At 46.9% G+C, this 20,663-nt stretch overlaps 1 protein-coding gene across 4 annotated transcripts in view; it reads left to right on the forward strand.

Moving 5' to 3' along the window:
* Positions 1 to 5,027: 5,027 nt before the first annotated feature.
* Positions 5,028 to 20,663, forward strand: part of MYH11 (myosin heavy chain 11) — a 115,541-nt gene continuing 99,905 nt past the window's right edge. For all 4 annotated transcript variants that reach the window (XM_036307815.1, XM_036307816.1, XM_036307817.1 and 1 more), the window contains exons 1-2: positions 5,028 to 5,152; positions 19,866 to 20,227. In XM_036307815.1, the coding sequence (XP_036163708.1) occupies positions 19,883 to 20,227 (345 nt within the window). In that variant the 5' untranslated portion in view covers positions 5,028 to 5,152; positions 19,866 to 19,882. The remainder of the gene's footprint in view (positions 5,153 to 19,865; positions 20,228 to 20,663) is intronic.

Consider the following 20,663-nt stretch of genomic DNA (forward strand, 5'->3'; position numbering starts at 1 on the left):
AAGCAGGAGCCGAGTGGCTTTTGAAGATGATAAATTAAGCTTAGCGTATATGTTTGCATAGAATAAACTAATAGGTTTATAATTATGTGCAAGAACACATTTGTATATGACTCACATGCCTGTATGATTATGTAAAATCTGATGTGTTCTTTTAACCTAAAGCCAAGTGTACATGAAGGATTAATATTTGTGAGACTATGCCTTTAAAGGCATTTGGGACAATGCTTCCCAGCCACTTGGTATTTTATTTTTGTAATAACTTCTGCAAGGATTGCATGGCCTTCTTTAAATTATTTTTAAAATGAAAGAGGTAAAACTACCTTTTTTTAAAAAAAAAAATAGACTTTTTTAGAGCAGTTTTAGATTCACAGCAAAATTGAGAGGAAGATAGAGATTTCCCATATACCTGGGTTCCCTCCCTCCCCCAACATGTATAGCTTCCCCCATCAACATCCTCTACCAGAAGGGTATATTTCTTATAATTATCAACTTACATTGACACATCATTATTACCCGAAGTCTATAGTTTACATCAGTGTTCACTCGTGGTGGTGTACATTTTATGGGTTTGAACAAATGTATAATGCCATGTATCAACCATTATGAGTAATTTCATTGTCCTAAACATCTCTTCGTTCTGCTTATTCATCCTTCCTTCCCCTCCAACCCCTGACAACCACTGATCTTTTTATGGTCTCCATAGTTTTGCCTTTTCTAGAATGTCAGATGTTTGAAATCATACAATATGGAGCCTTTTCGGACTGGCTTCTTTCACGTAATCCTATGCATTTAAGATCCCTCCATGTCTTTCCATGGTTCGATAGCTCATTTATTTTTAGTGCCAAATGACATTCCATCACCTGAACGTGCCACAGTTTATCCATTCACCCACTGAAGGACATCTTGATTGTTTCCAAGTTTGGGCAATTGCAAAGAAAGCTGCTGTTAACCTCTGTGTGCAGGTTTTAGTATGGGCATGTCTCCAACTCGTTTGGATAAATTCTAAGGAGCATAATTTGCTGGGTCATATGGTAAGACTATCTTGGGTTTTGTAAGGAACTATAAAACTACTTGTATTAAGAATCTTAGGACCCTTCCTGATAGAGGTAGAGAAGTATCTGGAGTTACTAGGACACCAGCATCGGAAATTGGTGAGGAAGGAAAGAGCATTGCAGGTTACTGGGTGAGGTAGCCTTGTACCTGGAGAAGCGTGGGGGCTGTCGTGGGTGAAACAGAAGTGCTTTTGTGCAAGAGAGAAGAAGCTGAACAGTTCTCCTGGTGAGGAATGAGGCCCCTTTATGCACAGGGAGGCAGAGTTGTGTGTAGATCTTGAGCTGGATGACTTGAGGGCTGATACACTTTTAAATGATTACATTGTGCAGCACGTGCAGGAGTAAACCATGCTTGGACCCAATCTTTGAAAATATTAAAAACTAGAGGGGAGGATGCTTTGAAGCTTTTTTAAGCCAGTGGCAGATACAAAGCTATTTGGTAAAAAGACTCCAGGAGAAAAATTTCTCCTCTGCCATCTTGTTTCCTGAGTTCATGGGAAGTCCCAGGACATGGCACCTCACAGAAAAGACACGCCAGGGAACCGTCCTGGACAGTTCTTGGCTGAAATAACATTTTAGAAAAGATAACGTTTTTTGTTTCCCTCAATCTTAACTGGATTTTTGAGCTATGAGAAATAAAATGGAGGTATCTGATTTATATTATTATTATAAAAATGCACTTTAAAAAAATCCTCACCTGAGGATATGTTCATTGATTTTGAGAGAGGAGGCGGGAGAGAGAAATACCAAATGTGAGAGAGACGCTGATCAGTTGCCTCCTGTACTCGCCCCAGCTGGGGCTGAAACCTGCAACCCAGGTATGTGCTCTGACTGGGAATTGAACTCAAAACACTTTGGTGTATGGGATGACGCTCCAACCAACTGTTAGGCCAGGGATAACAATGCACTTTTGAAAATCCAAACGTCTGAGCTGCTGCGTTGGACAGATACTTATTGAATGACTGTTATGTGCACATACTGTTCCTGAGTACCTGTAGCATTTCCCAGAAAACAGGCTCAGAGGGGTTCGCTGACCATCCTGGAGTTGCCTGGCTGGTGGTTAGCAGATCATGAGTTAAAAACCTCAGACTTTGCATCAGACAGATGGGGTTTGAATTCCTGCTCCACCACTAACTAGCTGTGCTGCCTTAGCTGGTTAAGTCACCAAACCTGGTTTCTCAACAGCAAAATAGGAGTGTGGGGGATTTTTTAAAGTACCTACTTGATAGGGTTGTTATAGAGACTAAGTGCGATGATGCAGTAGAATTCAGTGTTTGGTTACCAATTTCTTTAAGGAATCAAATGCAATCCCTTTGAAATGCCTCTGGGAAAAATGCCACTTCATACCATGAGGCCAGCAAGTTTGATTATGACAGCCTGCTCTGGACTATCTTTGCAAACAGGGGAGGGTAGTGATCAACTTAGTTCCCCCTTCCTTTCTTCTCTGCTCACAGCATTTCTGTGCTCACGCAGGGACAGTTTCCATTCCTTTTACAGCCTAGACATTAAAAAGCACGTGGGGAAGCAGCCCATTCATCATTTTCTGAAGAACTTTATCCCTCACTTCCCCAGCCAGCTGAATACTGCCTCTGTCTTGACTCTTTGATTTAGGCCCATTTGTGGGCAGGGGACTGGGCTTGGGTGTTTTGGGGGGTGAAGACCAGGGGAGCTGGATGCTGGCAGGATGAGGAAGGGACCAAGAGGGACTGGAAGCCTGTAGGCAAACACTGGGGCAGGACAGGCTCTCACTCACTATGTCCCCAAGGCCTGGTGCCACTCTACTTGGTTTCAGGTTTGTTGAGAATAATAGCAACTAACAGGAAGCAATGTAATGTGTTCATTTTACCTGGTCATCTCAAGGACTGTTTACAAATAGCCAGGAATAGCTGATGTCCTTCCCATTTTACAGGTAGGGAAACAGACACAGGGTTCAAGTTCCTTGCTGGAGCCGCCGCTAGAAATTGGCACTGGCAGACTCAAACTCAAACTCTTCTGGGCAGTTCCCTTTAGAATCTCTCTGGAGGTGAATCATGGCAATCGTGGGCTCCAGTTCCAGTGAGAGCTGCGCCACTCCTCTGGGACCTCAGTTTTCTCACCTGCAAAATGGGGGTATTAATAAAGCCCCCCCTCCCCCATTACCTGACCTGTTTAGCTGGGGAGGGTTTGTGGAATAAGACGGGGCATATGCCAAGCACAGAGCCTTCGAAAGGGTCTTCAACTCCTTTAACCCTCTTCCCAATCCCTCTGGCTGGAAGTAGCTGGGACCCGCGTGGGACTGGGGCTCTGAGTCAGGGAGACGGGTCTCCTTCCCACCCCGCCAAGCGCTGCTAGGAGGTCTTGAGTGTGTTGCGGGGTGCGTACCAGGTGAGCTTGATGGAGAGGATGGGGACGGGACCCAGAGGGTCTGCGATGCAGAACTCTCAGAACTCTCATGCGCGGCCCCTCCCGCGCGACCCGCCGCTCCGGAGGCCGCTCGGCACCATATTTAGTCAGGGGGAGCGGGCAGCCCCGGGCTGGTATGCGGCGCTGGGAATTCCGCAGGAAGGAGCCCGCGCCTGCCCTTTTTGGGTTGTCTCCCGCCCGGCGCCCCCCGCCCGCCGCCGCACTCACTCGGGGAGGGAGGACCAGCTGGACCGGGAACCTCGGAGTCCGTGCCGAGCGGGGAGCGGGGCGACCGGGCTGCCCGCGGGTCCCCGGCCTGGCGCGGGGCCAGCCCACCGCCTGGGCTTCCTTTTATGGCCTGTGTGCGTGCGTGTGACCGCGGGAGCGAGACCCGGGAAGACGGAGAGCCGGGCAGAGGGAGAGAGACTGGGGCCAGACACAGAGACCAGAGAGGGCGAGACCTACAGGAGAGACACAGAGACAGTGAGACCTACAGGAGAGACACAGAGACAGTGAGACCTACAGGAGAGACACCGAGACCAGAGTCACATGCGAGGCAGTGAGACAGCGATGGACAGTGACAGAGCTGTACACACAGAGCGACAAAAAGGGCAGAAGACAGAAAGAAACGACGATGGGGAGAGACAGTTTCAGACAATGAGGAGATGGAGAGAGGGAGGGGGGAGAGAGAGAGAGAGAAGGGATTGGTAGAGGCACTAAGGGGGAGAGAGACAGGGAGTCAAATTTTAGGCAAGAATCTGCAAGAATTTCTTGGGAGGGACAGGAGCCTCTGCGAGGGCGGGGCCCCGCCCGCGTTCTCTTGGCAGCCTGACGTGCACCTTGCAAATCACAGCACGTAATGACCACACACGTTTCCGCCGCGGACACGGCTCAGAGGAGGGAACTGACCTGCCCGAGGCCACAGAGGCAGCGAATGGAGCGCCCCGGGGCCTCAGCCGACAACAGTGGGGTTCCTTTTTCTTGTGGGTGGAGGTGGGGATGGCAAGTTGGGAAAAGTAAAAACTTCCCTTTCCCGCACAATTCCCAGCAGTCCGGGGGCTCCTGCCTTGCACTTTGCAAAGTTCAAAAAAAAAAAAAAATCCCCTTTTCTACCCTTTAGGCAACACGGCCGGCTCCCTTTCCAGACAGCGGGAGGCGAATAAAACGGGGAGTGGGGGCGGGGACCTATCAACTGGACCCCCCCCTCCCCCCCGCCGCCCGGGGGTGGGAGTGGGGAAGCGGTTAGAACCCCTTAGGCTGAAACTGAATCGGGACAGCAATTCTTAAGCATCCCCCATAGACCTTGGCCACTCGACCCCTTTCTCTAGGGACCCGGAGTCTCGGGGACTGGAGGGGTCCGGAGGTGAGACACCTGCTCCAACACTTCAGCAGGTGCCCTTGCTTGGAGCCTCCGCCTTGGCCCCTGCGCGTCTGTCCCAGGTGCGCCCTTCTGCCGGCGCCCCAGGTGCGCCCAAGAGCCTGGACCAAAAGCCCGCTTCTCCGGCCCTGCAGGGGGCGCTGCGGAGGGAGCAGTGCGGGACCCTCCCCCACCCCGCCCTCCTGGGCGGCCTCCCCCTTCCCACCCGCGGGCAGCTCCGGGTCTATAAAGAGAGGCGTCTTGGGCGAGCTGGGAGATTTGGACGCCCCTGCCTGGGAGGTGTGCCAGATCTGAGCGCTCCATCCAGTTTCTTCTCCGTTATCCCCCCAGTGGGAGATCTGTAAGTAGCGTGGCCTGGTGGGGGGAAGGGGAACTGGGTCTGCGCTTTAAGGGTCCTCCAGGGCACCCAGGGGCTGGGGCGCAGTAAGGTGTATCCGTTGCCCTCCTCTTCAGGACTATGGTGAGAGTGTGGGGGTTCACCGTTTTTATTTCTCTCTGCCCCATCACCTTAGATTTCCCCCAAACCGGCAATGATTAGTAGCACTTTGGAGGTACTTATGAAAGACAACAGACAATGCCTGGGCCCACCTCCAGTGACACTAGAATCTCCAGAAAAACTTAAAAAGTAAAAAGGGTCCCAGCTGATTCTGGCTCTGAGGCAAATCTGGAAGATGTGCTTCCTTACAAATCTCAGAGGTCCAGCGGCGGCGGCCAGGCTTCTAACTTTTAGTCTAGGCACAAAAAGAGTGCAGTGGACATTCCTGAAGGGCCATTCCTGTCACATAGTCACGCCAAGTTCACTGCACCTGGATTTGGAAGCACTGCTAGGTTCTGCTGATGAGGCATTAACTCAGTTAAAAACATATGGGCACATTCTCCCAGAGAGGGCAGTATTTTATCATCAGTCCAGAGCCTGTGCTTGTCGATAACCTGGGAGAAATAGGCTGGTTATGATCCAGTTCATTTATTACAGCCCAGTTTTCTTCCAGATCCCCTTCCTCCAAATTTTAAAAAATTCATCCAGGTTGATCCCAGGGGCCTCAAATGCCCAGACCGCTGCCAAAGTCCACTTTTGCCTCCATGACCTGCAGGTGCATTAAATAAGATTTCACCGGGGCTTTCTGCAGAGCAGCCCGTGCGAAGTGACTCTCAGGCCTCACAAAGCAGGCGAAAGAAATGTGTGGCTACTGCTTGTTTTAAGTTTCCTCCCTACGCAGAGAACAGTTGGTGGGTGGGGATTTTGCTGCTTGAGGAAAGGCACCATTCAAAGCCATATTTATCAAGAAGTAAAAGAAAATATTTAGAAACCCGAGACGGAGCGATTAGTCTATCTAGGAACTGATAGACTAAATTGCAAACTGGCCAGGGTTTGGCGAGGGGAAGACAGGCGGGCTGTTAGTAAACTGCCTTGCATAGTTTTGTTCTGTTTGGTGCAGTCTTCTTGGTTTGTTTGGTTTCCTTAAAGCTCCGTTGCAGAATTTTGATCAGGAGAGGGAGCTTGGAAGTCATTAGATGGCATTTATAAGACAGGGGGTTGGGTACCTGTGGAAGGAAGAGCAGTCTTCTTTTGGAGCCTTCCCACTGAAGGCGCTGCCACGGATGGAGCGCTTATGTGCCAGGTGCTGTAACAGTGTTTGACTTGACGTATCTCATTTAATTATCGCAACCACCTTGTAAGGGAGGCATTCTGACACCTGATGAGTATACAAGGCAGCTGAGGCTCAGAGAGGTTCGGTAGCTTGCCGGGTATGACACAGCTAGCAAGTGGCAGATCCCATTCCTGGGTCTGTCCCCTTGACTATCTATCCCCTTGACTTCACCATCTTTTTTTTTCTTTATCATGAACAAAACCTTTGTCTGAGTCGGGTTTCTTGTGGGACCAAATGTTTCCAAGAAGGCAAATGTTTACCATCTTCTCTTTGAAGAAAACATAAACTGACCTTTTGTGAATTTCAAATAAAAGGCGCCTTTTGACCCCTGGTGGCGTGGTAATCAACTAGCCGGATGACCGTAGGTGGGCTGTCATCCCAAGAGTCCAAAACGTGAGCTAGCTGGGTCTTCCCCAAGAAGTTTCGGGGGCCCGCCTTGTATACACCATGTTTTTTTATTTTTGTGTCTGAAATAGACGTGTTATTCCCTACAAGGTAGTTGTTATCATTACATTTCTGTATGAGGGCTGAGATTGAGGCAAACATGCCCATTTATGGTAGCGTTTTCCATGAGGCCATCCCCAGCCCCCTCGCAAATTAGCCTTGTATTGCAGCTTTGCTGGTTGGGACTCTGGGGATTTCTCTACCCTTGTCCTTCCCATTCAGGACCAAGTGGAGGAGCCCAGAGGAGAAGGCATTGGGAGGAAAGGGGAATCAGTTTTTCCTACTCTCTTATTTTGAAGTTTTATTTTTTTTTGGGGGGGGGCGCAAGGTGTTATCTCCTTTCCTCAGTACGATGGATCCAAGCAGGTGGATATTAAGCTTTGGCACAACCATGTAATTCTCACAGGTATCTATTAGATTTTTCTGGAAAGCCAAGTCTAATTTTAAATCCACTGGAATCCTAGACTGTCACAAGCAAAACTAAAAATCCTCTACACTGGCCTTCTCAAACCTCAGTTTTCCTATCTATAAAATGGGCGCTTGTTTTATAACCATGGAGTGTGAATACCTTGCTCAAGATAACTCAACTAGCCAATGAGAAGACGGAATTTGACAAAGGGAGCTCTTTCTAACTCCAGTGCCTAAGACATTATTACCCTGTTGGGAGGGTTAAATAGCATAATGCCCATGAAGGGCTGAGCACAGTGCCTGGCCCCTGGCCAGCGAGAGCGGATGGTTATTTATAGCACACATGGCCAGAGACTTTAAGGATCTTGCTCACTGTGGCACAGCGGGTACTTGGCAGAAGCAGGAAGCCTGTTGTGTGGTCTATCCATAAAGAAGAAAAGTTCCCAATTTTCCTTTTGTGTCATCTCTTCATAAACCCAATCCTTATTTGAGCCAAAGGTGGTGGTTGAATCTTCTGTTTTAGTATAGCCACACTTCCTCCTGCGGCAGGAGCACGACAATTCCAGGTATATTGGCCCGTTCGTGATTGGCTGACGGTGGCCGTGGCACCCTTTGAGAGCTTCCACCTGTGAGTGGAGGAAGCCTATCTGGCTTTCCCAGTGGCTCTTCTGCTCTCTGAGCTCTCCTCCCTCCATCCCCGACCTTAAAGCACATTTAACCATGGTCACGCAGTGGAGGAAACAAGTTGGGAGAAGGCCAAGCAGGAATCTGAAAGAACTTTCCTGTGGGATCAGGAGATGCAGGAAGAAGCTAGTGCTGCCTGTTGCATCTGCAGGAGGAAGATGGGTATCTCTGACTTATGTCAGTGATGCAGGAGCTTGGGAGGAACGGTCCTCATCGAAGTCCCTAAGACAGGGCCTTGGGGCTCGTCACCTGCTCACTGGTGCAGGCGTGGACTTCCTCCCCTCTGCTGGTGCAGCAGCAGCCAGTGACACGGGCGCTCAGAAGGGGCCAGTGTCCGAGGCCACCAGGGTCATGATAGCCATTCCCCACTCTCCAGGTAGAATGCTTTTTCCCCTGCCTCCCCCTTCCCCCCACCTGCCATCTCTAGATGTCATGGTTAATGTATTCTTGTGCTTCTTCTAAAACTTTTCTCTGTTAAATCTCCCTTTTACACACAAATATCGGCATTCCATAAATTAAGCTTTGGTCTATATAATTACAAATTTTTGACATCTTTCTATATCGGCACATTTCGGGGGTTTTCTTTTTACGGGCCGCATGACCCTCCATTATATGGAAGTATAGCATCTTACTGAATAACCCCTCATTGAAATGTACCAATTCATCCCCCCATTTCTTATAAACAGGACTCCAGGGAACATCCTGTGTATCTGTTTTTGTCTAATTGTCTGAGTGTATCTGTAGGATAAATTCCCAGAAATGCAATTGTTAAGTTAAAGACCAGGCACATTTAAAATGGATAGATACTGCTGAAGCGGCCTCCAAGGACACTGTAAATGTAAACTCCTCATGGTCTCATACATGACTGTACGTTGATTGCTAAGCTGTGCTGTGCCAGAGTGTAAGACCCAAAATACAATGGGGCTTTAGGGCCAGAAATGACCAGTCCTATCACCAAAGCATCCCCCATAGGAGTTACCATGTCTCTTGCTAACCATGCTGCCTTTGTAGGGAGGAAAAAATAATTCAGCTTTACTAATTAAAATAACTTCCTTTAAAAACAGTATGCAAATGAGAAACAGGTGTTATAAGGCAACATTGAAGTGGCAGGTTCACCACTCACCTTTTTCCTGTAAGGCGAGGTCAGGCTTCCTTGGCTGGACAGGGGAGATGGTCTTGGAAGATGGGGGATGTGGTTGGTGGAGAAGGGGCTGTGGTGTGAGGCCATGGAGCAGAGGAGAGATTTTCTGCTAAGAGGAGATTGGGTTCAGACAGATCTGGGTTCAAATCCTAGCTCCAACTTTTGCAAGAGAAGGCCTTTAGTTTACTTCTCTGAACCTTGGTGGTATTTTAGGAAGAAAAATAATGCCCACCTCGCCGGACACTTATGAGACAGGGAGAGATGATATCTATACTAATAAAAGTGTAATATGCTAATTAGACCAGACGTCCTTCTGAACCTTCTTTCTTCTGGACAAAGCCACAGTGTGCGGGGGCCATGGCAGAGGCGGCAGCGGGCGGGGGCTGGGGCCAAGGCCCTTGCACAAATTCCATGTATCGGGCCTCTACTATATAATAAAATGCCTTGCCGGATACCCTATGAGTAGAAGAGTCCTAATTGCTCACAGGGACAGTTTGGGGCCCCCGAGAATGGGTGCATCTAGGGAGTCCAGTCCCTCTCCTGCTTCCCTCTGCACACTTGGCTCCTCCCACACCTGGGGCAGAACCAATTTCTCCACTTCACAGGCCCTTCCGGCTGGCGGGTTGTGTCCTAGATCAGGCCCAGAGGCTTTTATTTTGCCTGCGTGGCATTTATAATGTGCCGTGATTTCACTGTAGGGATGGGTGTATTGAACCTAAATTCAGACTTCAGGTCTATTAAAGGTCTGGCATACAGGGCCCACATCCTTGCTGGGTGACAGGAGTGGGGGTCCAGCTGCCACTCTCTTTGGAGAGAGTGAAAGGGCTCTGCCCAGCCCCCTGTGGCCTGGGGTCACTCTGCATTGCTCACCTGACCCTGGAGGTATTTGAATCTGTGTCCAACATCTTGCACCAGTGTCTTGGCAGTAAAATCCTGAGGGAAGCTGTCCACCAGGCCTATGGTGTGCAGATCCTACACTCTTTGGGCTCTGGAGTACTTTATTCACTTTTCATTAATGCAGAAGCAAAAGGGGAAAGCCCTTTACCCCTGAGGTCCCCTGGGGAAAATAAAATTGATGTTAAAACAAGCTAAAGCAGTTGGCCATTCTCAATTGGTCCAATTTCAATGCTTTGATCTAACAGTGGTCAGCAAACCGCGGCTCTCTCGAGCCACATGTGGCTCTTCGGCCCCTTCAGTGTGGCTCTTCCACAAAATACCAACTTCTGCGCATGGGCCACGAAGTTTCAATCGCACTGTACGTGCGCGCCCGCACGTGGTATTTTGTGGAAGAGCCACACTGAAGGGGCCAAAGAGCTGCATGTGGCTCGAGAGCCGTGGTTTGCTGACCACGGATCTAGAATCACAGATACCATAAAATGTTAGAGCTAGGCCAGCCCCCCACCCCCTTTTTCCCTCCCAAATGAAAAATATAAGTCACAGAGAGGGAGAGTGACCTGCTCAGAGTCACCCAGCGAGATTGGAGCAGAGCTTGTAACAAGCAGGACTTGTAACGCTGAGGCTAACGAACAGCTTGTTTGCGCTCAGAGTGAAGCCAGGTGCTGTTGGGAAGGAAGCCGGGACTGAGGCACTCAGCTGTGCCAGGCATTGCTAACGCCAACAGCGACAGAGTCCTCTGCTTTCGTTGGAACGTTCAAGGGCAGCCCTTGATCACGAGCTGTATTTTGTATTCATCAGTCCTGGGTCATAATCCTGGAGGTGTCCTTTCAGCCCTCGGAGCTGATGCAAGATGTGGGTAGGGGAGGCGAGGAGAAGCGGGGCTTGGAGAGGAAGAAACGAGGTGCTGGGGGCCCTCCTGCAGGTTTGCCCACCTGGGCAGCTGTCTCTGTCTGATCGGAGGTGACTGTCCGCAGCTGACGTTCCAGGCTGGTGTTGACAAAGTAGCGACTGTCCTCAGCTTTAATTGTCTTTCAATTAAAGAGAGCCGGTCTTTTTACTCCAGCGCAGCGGTTCTCTGGAGACGGTTTTGCCTCCCAGGGGACACCTGGCAATGTCTGGAGACATTTGTGGTTGTCATGACCAGGGAAGGGTATGCTGCTGTCATCTAGTGGGTGGAGGGCCAGAGATGCTGCAATGCACAGGACAGCTCCCATTCCCGCCAGAGGGTTATCCAGCCCCAGTGTCCATAGTCTTGAAATGGAAAACCCTGCTCTGAATTAAAGACCGCCGCGGGAGCAGCAGGCCAAGTAGGGCCTCCCTTCATGGGAGAATTCTACAGCAGGACTGCAGTCTCGCATCTCTGCTGCAGTTTGGCAAAGCTACTTTTCATCCCGCACATCCCCACCGAGTGCCTGACCTGACCCTTTCTGCCGGGGTGTCCCCGACTCAAGGTTCTGCATGCATGCTGAGGCAAGTCCTTAGAACAGTAAAACCAAGTTATTCAGAGCCCTCAAGTTGCCAAGTCTGATCCAGGCTGTGTTGCCTGTGTGCCTGGATTTCCTTCAGTCCTTGGGTTCTCTGCACGTTTCCAAGAAGGTGGACAGAGCAAAAGAGATCACTTTGAAAAATACATTTTTTTTTATTGGATTTCGCCATATCTAGCTGTGCCATGGTGGGCAACTTACTTAACCTCTCTGTGCCTGTTTCCTCATCTGTAAGTCAGGCAATAGTATCTCTCCTGGGGTTCAATGCGATAAAGCTGGCACTCAATAAATTGTAGTGGCGATGCTGACTAATATTGCACTATTCATCTGCGAGACTCGCTGAATTTCCTCAAGGGCAAATCTGTGGGATTTCATCAGTGTTTAGTGGGAAAAGAGGTTTGTGGCCAAATGTTTTGGGGAGCTCTGGGTTCAAAGGAGTGAAGTAGTTTTTTTTTCTTCGGGACCTGCTGGGACCTCGGACGTGAGGGGGAGAGAACATGGAGTACTTTTCAAATGGATTTGACCACAGACGATTTTTTTATTTTTCTTTGAAGATTGTCTCTCTACCTCCCTAAATCCCGCCACACCCCACCCCAAATATTCCAAGGGATTGGGGTTCCACAGAACACACTCTGGGAAATGCCTTGCTAGGGCGAAGCCAGGCTCTTCTTTCCTCTTCCTTCTCCTGTGACCAAAGCAGATGTCACACATCGTAACTGCCACAGGCATGAAAGCCCTGGGAGCTAGCCAGATGCTCTCTCTCCTTTTTTGGACAGAGACCGACTCTTTGCACTTGATCTTGTTTGTGGGTTGTTGTTTTTTTTTTAAATCCTGGATTAGACAGGCTTCCTGGCCATGGGGATTCCTGTGTCCTTTTATTTTTCGGTTGTGTTTTTTTGCTGTTTTTCCTGACTCTTCAGGCAGCTCACCAACATTGCAATTAGAAAGAGCCCAATCAATTCAGTAAAAAAGGCAGCAAAAGAGTCTTAACCTAAAAAAGGAAAGAAAGGGCCTACTTAGTCGTCATCCTGCTAGGAATAAATAAAACACCTCTCCCAACCCTCTTGAGAACGATCAGCTACCATTCAAAAACTTGTTATTGATTGGGAAGTACTATAGATGTGCTTGGTACTACTGAACTGCATAACTATATGATTAAGGTGGTAAAGTTTAGGTTCTGTGTATTTTACCACAATTAAAGATAGAAAGGGCAAGGGATGGCAACCAAAATTTTTCATGGAAGTGTACTTTATGTCCAGAAAAGACGCACACACCTGTGGGCGTGCAGCCAGTGGAATTTCACAAAGTGCCCACACCCGTGCAACTGGCGAACATCAGCCTGCAAGCCCCCTCTTGTCCTATGCTTCCAGTCATGATGTATCACCATCAGTTTTCCCTGGTTTTGAACCTCTTATAGACAAGAATCACACAGTATGTCCTCCTTGCATCTGCCTTCTCAGCTTGTCTGTGAGATTTGTTCTGATTGTGGGGTGCAGTTGATTTGGATCCCCTTTTGAATGTTTATTATGTGCTAGGTGCCTAAAAGGATCAATTCCTTCATTGCAAATACGCCACTGAGCTCCTGACAAGCCCATCAAGCTTATCTGGGAGGCAGAAGAACATAGTATGCAATCAAGCATGGATTCAAATCCTAGCTCTGCCACTTTTTTTGCTGAGTGACTTGAGGCAGATTCCTTCACCTCTCTGAGCCTCGGTTTCCATACTTGTAAGATGGAGCTTATCATAAAACCTAACTCCAGAGGATTTAGCCCAGTTCAGAAAACTCCTCACTGGGTTTGACATACAGGCCAAATGGGAGATGGTGCACTATTGACAATGCTTACAAGTAGGAGGTAGTTTTATAAATTTTGTATGGCAATGTCTTTTTTTTTTTTAATACATTTTATTGATTTTTCACAGAGAGGAAGGGAGAGAGATAGAGAGAGTTAGAAACATCGATGAGAGAGAAACATCGATCAACTGCCTCTTGCACATCCCCCACCGGGGATGTGCCCGCAACCCAGGTACATGCCCTTGACCGGAATCGAACCCGGGACCTCTCAGTCCACAGGCTGACGCTCTATCCACTGAGCCAAACCGGTTTCGGCTGGCAATGTCTTTTAAGGAAAAATGCCAAACATGCCAAAGTAGACAGAACAGCATAAGCATTTATCAACACCTGAGCCAGTCTTCTTTCCTCTCCACCCCCACTCATTTCCTCCCTGCCCTGATTATTTTGAGATAAACCCAGGTTTATCATTTTCTCTATCAATATTTCCAAATGTCTCTAAAAGGAAAGGACTCTCTAAACAGATGAAATCACAGTACCATTTTCACACCAAAGAATTTCACAGATTTTCCTAATATAAACGACAGTGAGTCAATGTTCAACTTTTCCCAATTAGCTCATAAATGTTTCATTTGGAAGGGCTTGTCAAATAAGAAAATTTTTTCCCCGATAATTACTTTTAATTCTTCAAAGCTTTCCATTTAAGGGGTGGTTTTTTAAAAGTACAGCACATGCCTTTATTTGTGCTTTGGCCTGTATGTTGGAGTGCGGGGGCGTTCTTTCTTTGCCTCTATCAGTGTTTATCTTTTATTGTACTTGTTTGAATTTTCCATTTTGGAAACTTCCAAACATATTCAAAGGTAGAGGGAATGGTGTGACACCTCAGGTACCTGTCACTCAAGTTCAATCATTATCACACCGGAAGCGAGTTTCATTTCATCATCACCCTCCTCCCATTTCTCTTATGTGTCTTGAAATCCCTTCTAATCTATAGGGTACGCTGATTTTTTTTTTTTTTTTTTTTTTGGTACTTTGTCTATTACAGAAGCTGAGTCATCTGTTCTATGCTTTTCCACCTTCTGGACTTCGTTGCACGCCCATGACATTGATCATGGTGTCCCCTGTGCCCTGCGTTTTATGTAAACGGGTTAGATCCGAGGCTTTGTCAGCTTCTTCTGTTGTTTCCTTTTTGTAAGAACATTTCATGGGTGGCGGTGGCACTTCCTACGGCATCCCATCTGGAGATGCGTCGTGTCTGATCAATTCTTTCTTTGTGTGATATTAAGGTTCATTAGTAGGTTTGGGTGGTGCCAGCCTGGCCCATCCATTATCAAGTTCTCCACCCGCTTTTCATCTATCTCAGAGGGGGGCCTGAAAGCGTGGGGCCCAGACCCGCATTCTTAGCCTCACCTGGGAACTTGTGAGACCAGGGCAGATCCCTGGGCTCATCCCAGACCTACTGACTCAGAAAGAACTCTGGGGGTCGGCCTGGCCCTCCATGATTTCACAGCCCTCCCCTCCCCGTGAGGCGGAGACATGAGGAAGTTGACCACTGGCCTAACGGTTTTAGCAACTATTGATATTATGGCCAGGGCCTATTATTTTATTAGGGGTCACAAAATTGCTATGTTTTGGTTTTATTGTTTCGCCTGCATTTATTAGCTGGAATTCTTCCAAGTAGAGGGAGTACTTTTAATAACAGTGAAAGTGGAGTAAGGGGAGGAAGCTGTTGGGCTTATTAAGTCCCAAGAGAAATTCAAAAACAACTTTTAAATTGAATTTATTGGGATGTCATTGGTTAGCAAAAAAAAAAAAAAACAAAATGCAGGAAATGTGATGGCTAAACTCAGGACAATGTATGCTCTCTGCTAGTCTTTATTTCTCTTTTTTGAATAATGGAAGTGATTATTCAGATTTAGGGAATGATTTGCTCATTTCTCCATCTTTTTTTAAAATGAGCTTCTAGAACTGGTCTCCCAAGAGAAATAACCACCCCTCAGAGCAAATCAGCTTCTCGTTTTTATTCTTGTTATTTTCACCCCGGAGGGAGAAAAGTAGCTATTGGAGCTTCTGCCCCTCTGATTTTGCCTTGCAAAGTCTGCATTCCAGGACTGGCTGCCCAGCTCCAGGGCCCCATTCATTGGGTATGGGGGTTACTCCATCTCCGTGGGATTTGGGGCCCAAGCGTGAGGATTATCTCGGTGAATTCAAAGGAACGGTGAATTGTCTTTTGCTGAAGTAGGCCGTTGACCACACAGTACGTCCTGGTGACTGTGCATCCTAACTCAGCCTTCACCTTCGTGCTTTGGAGCACAGCAGCACGGGTGGGGGAGCGGGAGGGGGTTGGAAGAGCTGGGTGAGAGCCGGTGTCTCCAGCACTGCGCAGCGCCTGCAGGTGTGGTCAGAGGGTGGCGCAGGCCGCTGGACAGGGCTCTAAAGAGCCTCTAGCCTCGGCGCCCATCTCAGGGACACATCTAGAAAATAGGATGGAGGAGGTGTCACAATGGGCTCCCCGTGTTGAAAGGACATTTAATGACTTAAAAAAAATAAAGACAGACTTCTCCTTGTCAGTTATGTAGTGACCTTGAACAATTTGTATAAGAAAGGCAGAATCAATGTGTTGCCCTCCCCCCTTTTCTTAACCAGTTTTCCAAATAATGAGTTTGTTCCCAGCATCTTACAAGGATTCCTATGGGTTTTTTAAATCACAGTGAGCTCATAATTTAAACATATTCATCTTTCAACTCTTGTATATTTTCCTTACTGATTGTCCAACTGTCCTATGTTTGACCAGATAGAACCAGGGTTTAATATTTTAGTATGTAGTTTTCTAGACTTTTAAAAATGTATACACATACATATAAAATTACAAGAAAGAGTCTATTCTAAATAATTTTTTAAAAAATATTTTTTATTGATTTCAGAGAGGAAGGGGGGGAGAGAGAGAGAGAGGTAGAAACATCAATAATGAGAGAGAATCAATGATGAGAGAGACTCATTGATCAGCTGCCTCCAGGACGCCCCACACTGGGGATCGAACCTGCAAGAATCTGCAATCCAGGCATGTGCCCTGACCGGAAATCGAACCGTGACCTTCTGGTTCATAGAACAATCAGCTTTATTCGTCTACATCAGTGGTTCTCAACCTTGGCTGCACATTAGAATCTCCTGGGAATCTTTTTAAAATCCTGATTTCTGGGCCTCATCCTCCGGAAATTATTTCTTTGTTATGGGGTGTGGCCACAACATTAGTACCAAAGAAACAGAATTTCCAGAGGGTGAAGAGGCCCAGAAATCAAGATTTTAAAAAGATTTCCAGGTGATTCTAATGTGCAGCCAAGGTTGACAACCACTGATCTACATGCAGTAAAACGTACCCATTTTTTAAAAAGTGCACTGATTTTAAGTCTACAGCCCAGTGAGTTATGACAAGCATATACAGTCATGTAATTGCCGTGGTCATCAGGATTTAGAACATTGTCATCACCCTGAAGGTTCTTTTGTAACTCTTGGCAGCCAGTTTTCTTCTCTGTCCCCGCCAACTACCGCTTTGCGCTCTTTCACCACAGTTTGGCCTTTTCTGGGCTCCCTATCAGTGACACAGCAGAGGGGTAATCTTTTGGGTCTGGCTTCTCTCACTGAGCATATGCTTTTGAGATGCGTCTATCTTATGGTGTAGCTTGTTTCCTTTTATTGCTGAGCATTCCATTCATATATGTGTTCAATGTAGAAATATATCCTAAGTATATTTGTATGGCCAACAGGCATATGAAATGTCCAGAAAAAGGGGAATCTATGGAGACAGATAGATCAGTGGTTGCCAGAGGTTGGAGGTGGGAAGAGGGAGTGGCTGACTGCAGATCTCCAGGAGGGAACCCTTTATGGAGTAATGAGAATGTTCCACAATGCATCATCATCATGGATGCACAATCTACATTTACTGAAAATCACTGAATTGTACCTTTACAATGAGAATGTTATGACCGGTAAATGACACTTCAACAAATATGTTTAGCCCTGACCGGTTTGGCTCAGTGGATAGAGCGTCGGCCTGCGGACTGAAGGGTCCCAGGTTTGATTCCGGTCAAGGGCATGTACCTTGGTTGTGGGCACATCCCCAGTAGGCGGTTCTGCAGGAGTCAGCTGGTCGATGTTTCTCTCCATCGATGTTTCTAACTCTCTGTAAAAAAATAAAAAATTCATTAAAAATAATAAACATGTCTAAAGAGGAAAACATCTTTGTGTGGCATAAATAGAAGTCCACATCTTGAATTTTCAGTGGAGTTCTAGCATCGCGTTGACGGGGTGATCTACAATTTAACAAGGAACCTGCCCACTGAAGGCCTTTTAGAGTGCTGTGGGTTTCGCTGTCCCAAAAAGCACTACAGTGTACGTTCTTGTACATCTGTGAGCGCTCACCTGTTTCCTTAGGCTAAAGCTCTAGAAATGCAACGGCAGGCCAAGGAGTATGCATGGATTTTAAGGCTCTTCCATCCTGAGGGCGATGTGTGCAGAGGCCGACAACACTGGGTATTATCCATGGTTTTCACCTTAGCCAAGCTGTCAGGTGAAAAGTCAACAGCTCACTGCTTTAACTTGGGTTTCTTCATTTACCAGTGAGACGGAACACCTTTTTCTTACGTGTAGTGGCTATTTCAAAATCTGTTTAAAATATCAGTTTTTATAAATTTAATAAAGTTATAAAACTATAAATATGACAAAGATACGTAATAGAAAGTACACCTGTGTTCAGCTTAGCATTATTCACAATAGCTAAAATGTAGAAGCAACCCAAGAGTCCATCAATGATGCATGGATACTTCCAGATGGAGAGATACACAAATGTGGTCTATCCATGCAATGGAATGTTATCCAGCCTTAAAAAGGACAGACTTGTGACACATGCAACAACATTGATGAACCTTCAGGACATTATGCTAAGTGAAATAAGCCAGTCACAAGAAGACAAACACTGTATGATTTCACTTATATGTGGTACCTGGAGTAATCAAATTTATAGAGACAGAAAGTAGAATGGTGGTTGCCAGGGGCTGGAAGGAGGGGCGGAAGAGGAATTATTGTTAATGGGTACAGAATTTCTGTTTCGAAAAGAGAATGAAGACTTCTAAAGATGGATGGTGGTGATGGCTACACAGTAATATGAATGCACTTAATACCACTGAACCATACTAAAAAGATGGTTAAGATAGTAAATTTTATGTTCTATATATTTTACCACAATTAAATTGGAAAAAAAATAATAGAAAGTAAAAATCCCCTCATCAGTGTACTTGATATGTGCACATTTCTCCACTTATTTGGTTACATGGAATCTAAATATTTTATTTATTTATTTTAAACATATATTTTATTGATTTTTCACAGAGAGGAAGGGAGAGGGATAGAGAGTTAGAAACATTGATGAGAGAGAAGCATCAGTCAGCTGCCTCCTGCACACCCCCTACTGGGGAAGTGCCTGCAACCAAGGTACATGCCCTTGACCGGAATCGAACCCAGGACCCCCCAGTCCACAGGCTGACACTCTATCCACTGAGCCAAACCAGCCAGGGCTGGAATCTAAATGTTTTAAAATAAAATGGGATATTATACCTACTGTTTTACAATCTCTCCTTTTATTTCAGTTTTGAAAGCTTTACTGAGAAAAATTCGCATATCATATAATTCATCCTTTTAAATTATACCATTCAATGGCTTCTAGCATATTCCCAGAGCTGTGCATCCATTGCTACAATATCTAGAACTAGATATTGTTCTAGATATCTACAATATCTAGAACATTGCTACAATATCTATTTTCATTAGCCCCAAAAGAAACCCTGTACCCCTTAGGTGTCCCCCTCTGTTTCTCTCCCAGCCCTTGGCAACCACTAATCTATTTCTATGGATTTGCCTACTCTTGACATTTCAAATAAATGGAATCGTACAATATGTGGTCCTTTATAACTGGATTCCTTCACTTATAATATTTTCAAGGTTTATCCATTTTGCAGTATATATCAGTACTTCATTCTTTTTTAGGGCTGAGTAATATTTCATCATATGGCTAGACCACATTTTATTCATCCATTCATCTGTTGATGGACATTTGGGTTTTTTGCACTTTGGGGCTATTATGAATAATGCTTCTATGAACATTCCCATACAAGTTGTGGTATGGATGTATTTTTTCAGTTCTCTTGAGTATATACCTAGCAATGGAATTATTGGACCATGTGGTAACTCTATGTTCAGAGTGGGATATCTTCCTATGTCAACACATGCAGATATATTTCTTGCTTCTTAAGCCCTGGATAGGTATTCCATTGCATGAAAGCCCCATGGTTTATGTATCCAGTGCCATGTTGATGAACACTAGGCAATGGTGCAGATCTTTTCTGGAAGGGCTGGTTGTTTCCATTCTCTGACGACAGAAACAGTACTGCAGGGGACAGACACCCTTGTACTTTGCGGACCGTTTCTTCAGATGGTGATCCCAGGCATGGTGAGGTGAGAGCTTAGCTCTGGCCCGATTCTGACCCTGTCGCCTTCCTCCACAGGGGACCAACCAGGCACCATGGCGCAGAAGGGCCAGCTCAGTGACGATGAGAAGTTCCTCTTTGTGGACAAGAACTTCATCAACAGCCCAGTGGCCCAGGCCGACTGGTCTGCCAAGAAGCTGGTCTGGATCCCTTCGGAGAAGCAGGGCTTCGAGGCGGCCAGCATCAAGGAGGAGAAGGGGGATGAGGTGATCGTGGAACTGGTGGAGAACGGCAAGAAGGTGACAGTCGGCAAAGATGACATCCAGAAGATGAACCCACCCAAGTTCTCCAAGGTGGAGGACATGGCAGAGCTGACCTGCCTCAACGAGGCCTCCGTGCTGCACAACCTGAGGGAGAGGTACTTCTCAGGACTCATATACGTGAGTATTGGGGCAGCCAGTCCCTCCTTCCTGGCCTTCTGCACCCTGGAAGGGGAGAGGTTTAGAGACGTGTTCAGGGTGCAGGGTGGGAAGCCAGAGGTCTCGTTGAGGGCAGCTGTATGGTGAGATAGAATCATTCAGGCCTGGGTTCAAGTCTCAGTCCTGCACTTCCTAGTTCTGTGGCACTGAACAGGTTATTTTACCACGTGAAGCCTCGGTTTTTCTATCTGTGGAATGGGGATAATCACCCTTCCCAGGTGAAGGTGGTACACAGATTCCACGTATGCAGAGTGCCAAGGCACGTGGTAAACGCTCCACGGATTTCAACGAGGTAGTTCCCCGCTCTTTCTCCATCTGGCAGATGGAGATCTCATGACCTCCTTGGGAAGGCTGGTGATCTGGCAGCCAGCTGGGCGGGAGGCCTGAGGACCTGTGG

Source organism: Myotis myotis, unplaced genomic scaffold, assembly GCF_014108235.1.
Source record: "Myotis myotis isolate mMyoMyo1 unplaced genomic scaffold, mMyoMyo1.p scaffold_m19_p_5, whole genome shotgun sequence".
NCBI classification, from domain to species: domain Eukaryota; kingdom Metazoa; phylum Chordata; class Mammalia; order Chiroptera; family Vespertilionidae; genus Myotis; species Myotis myotis.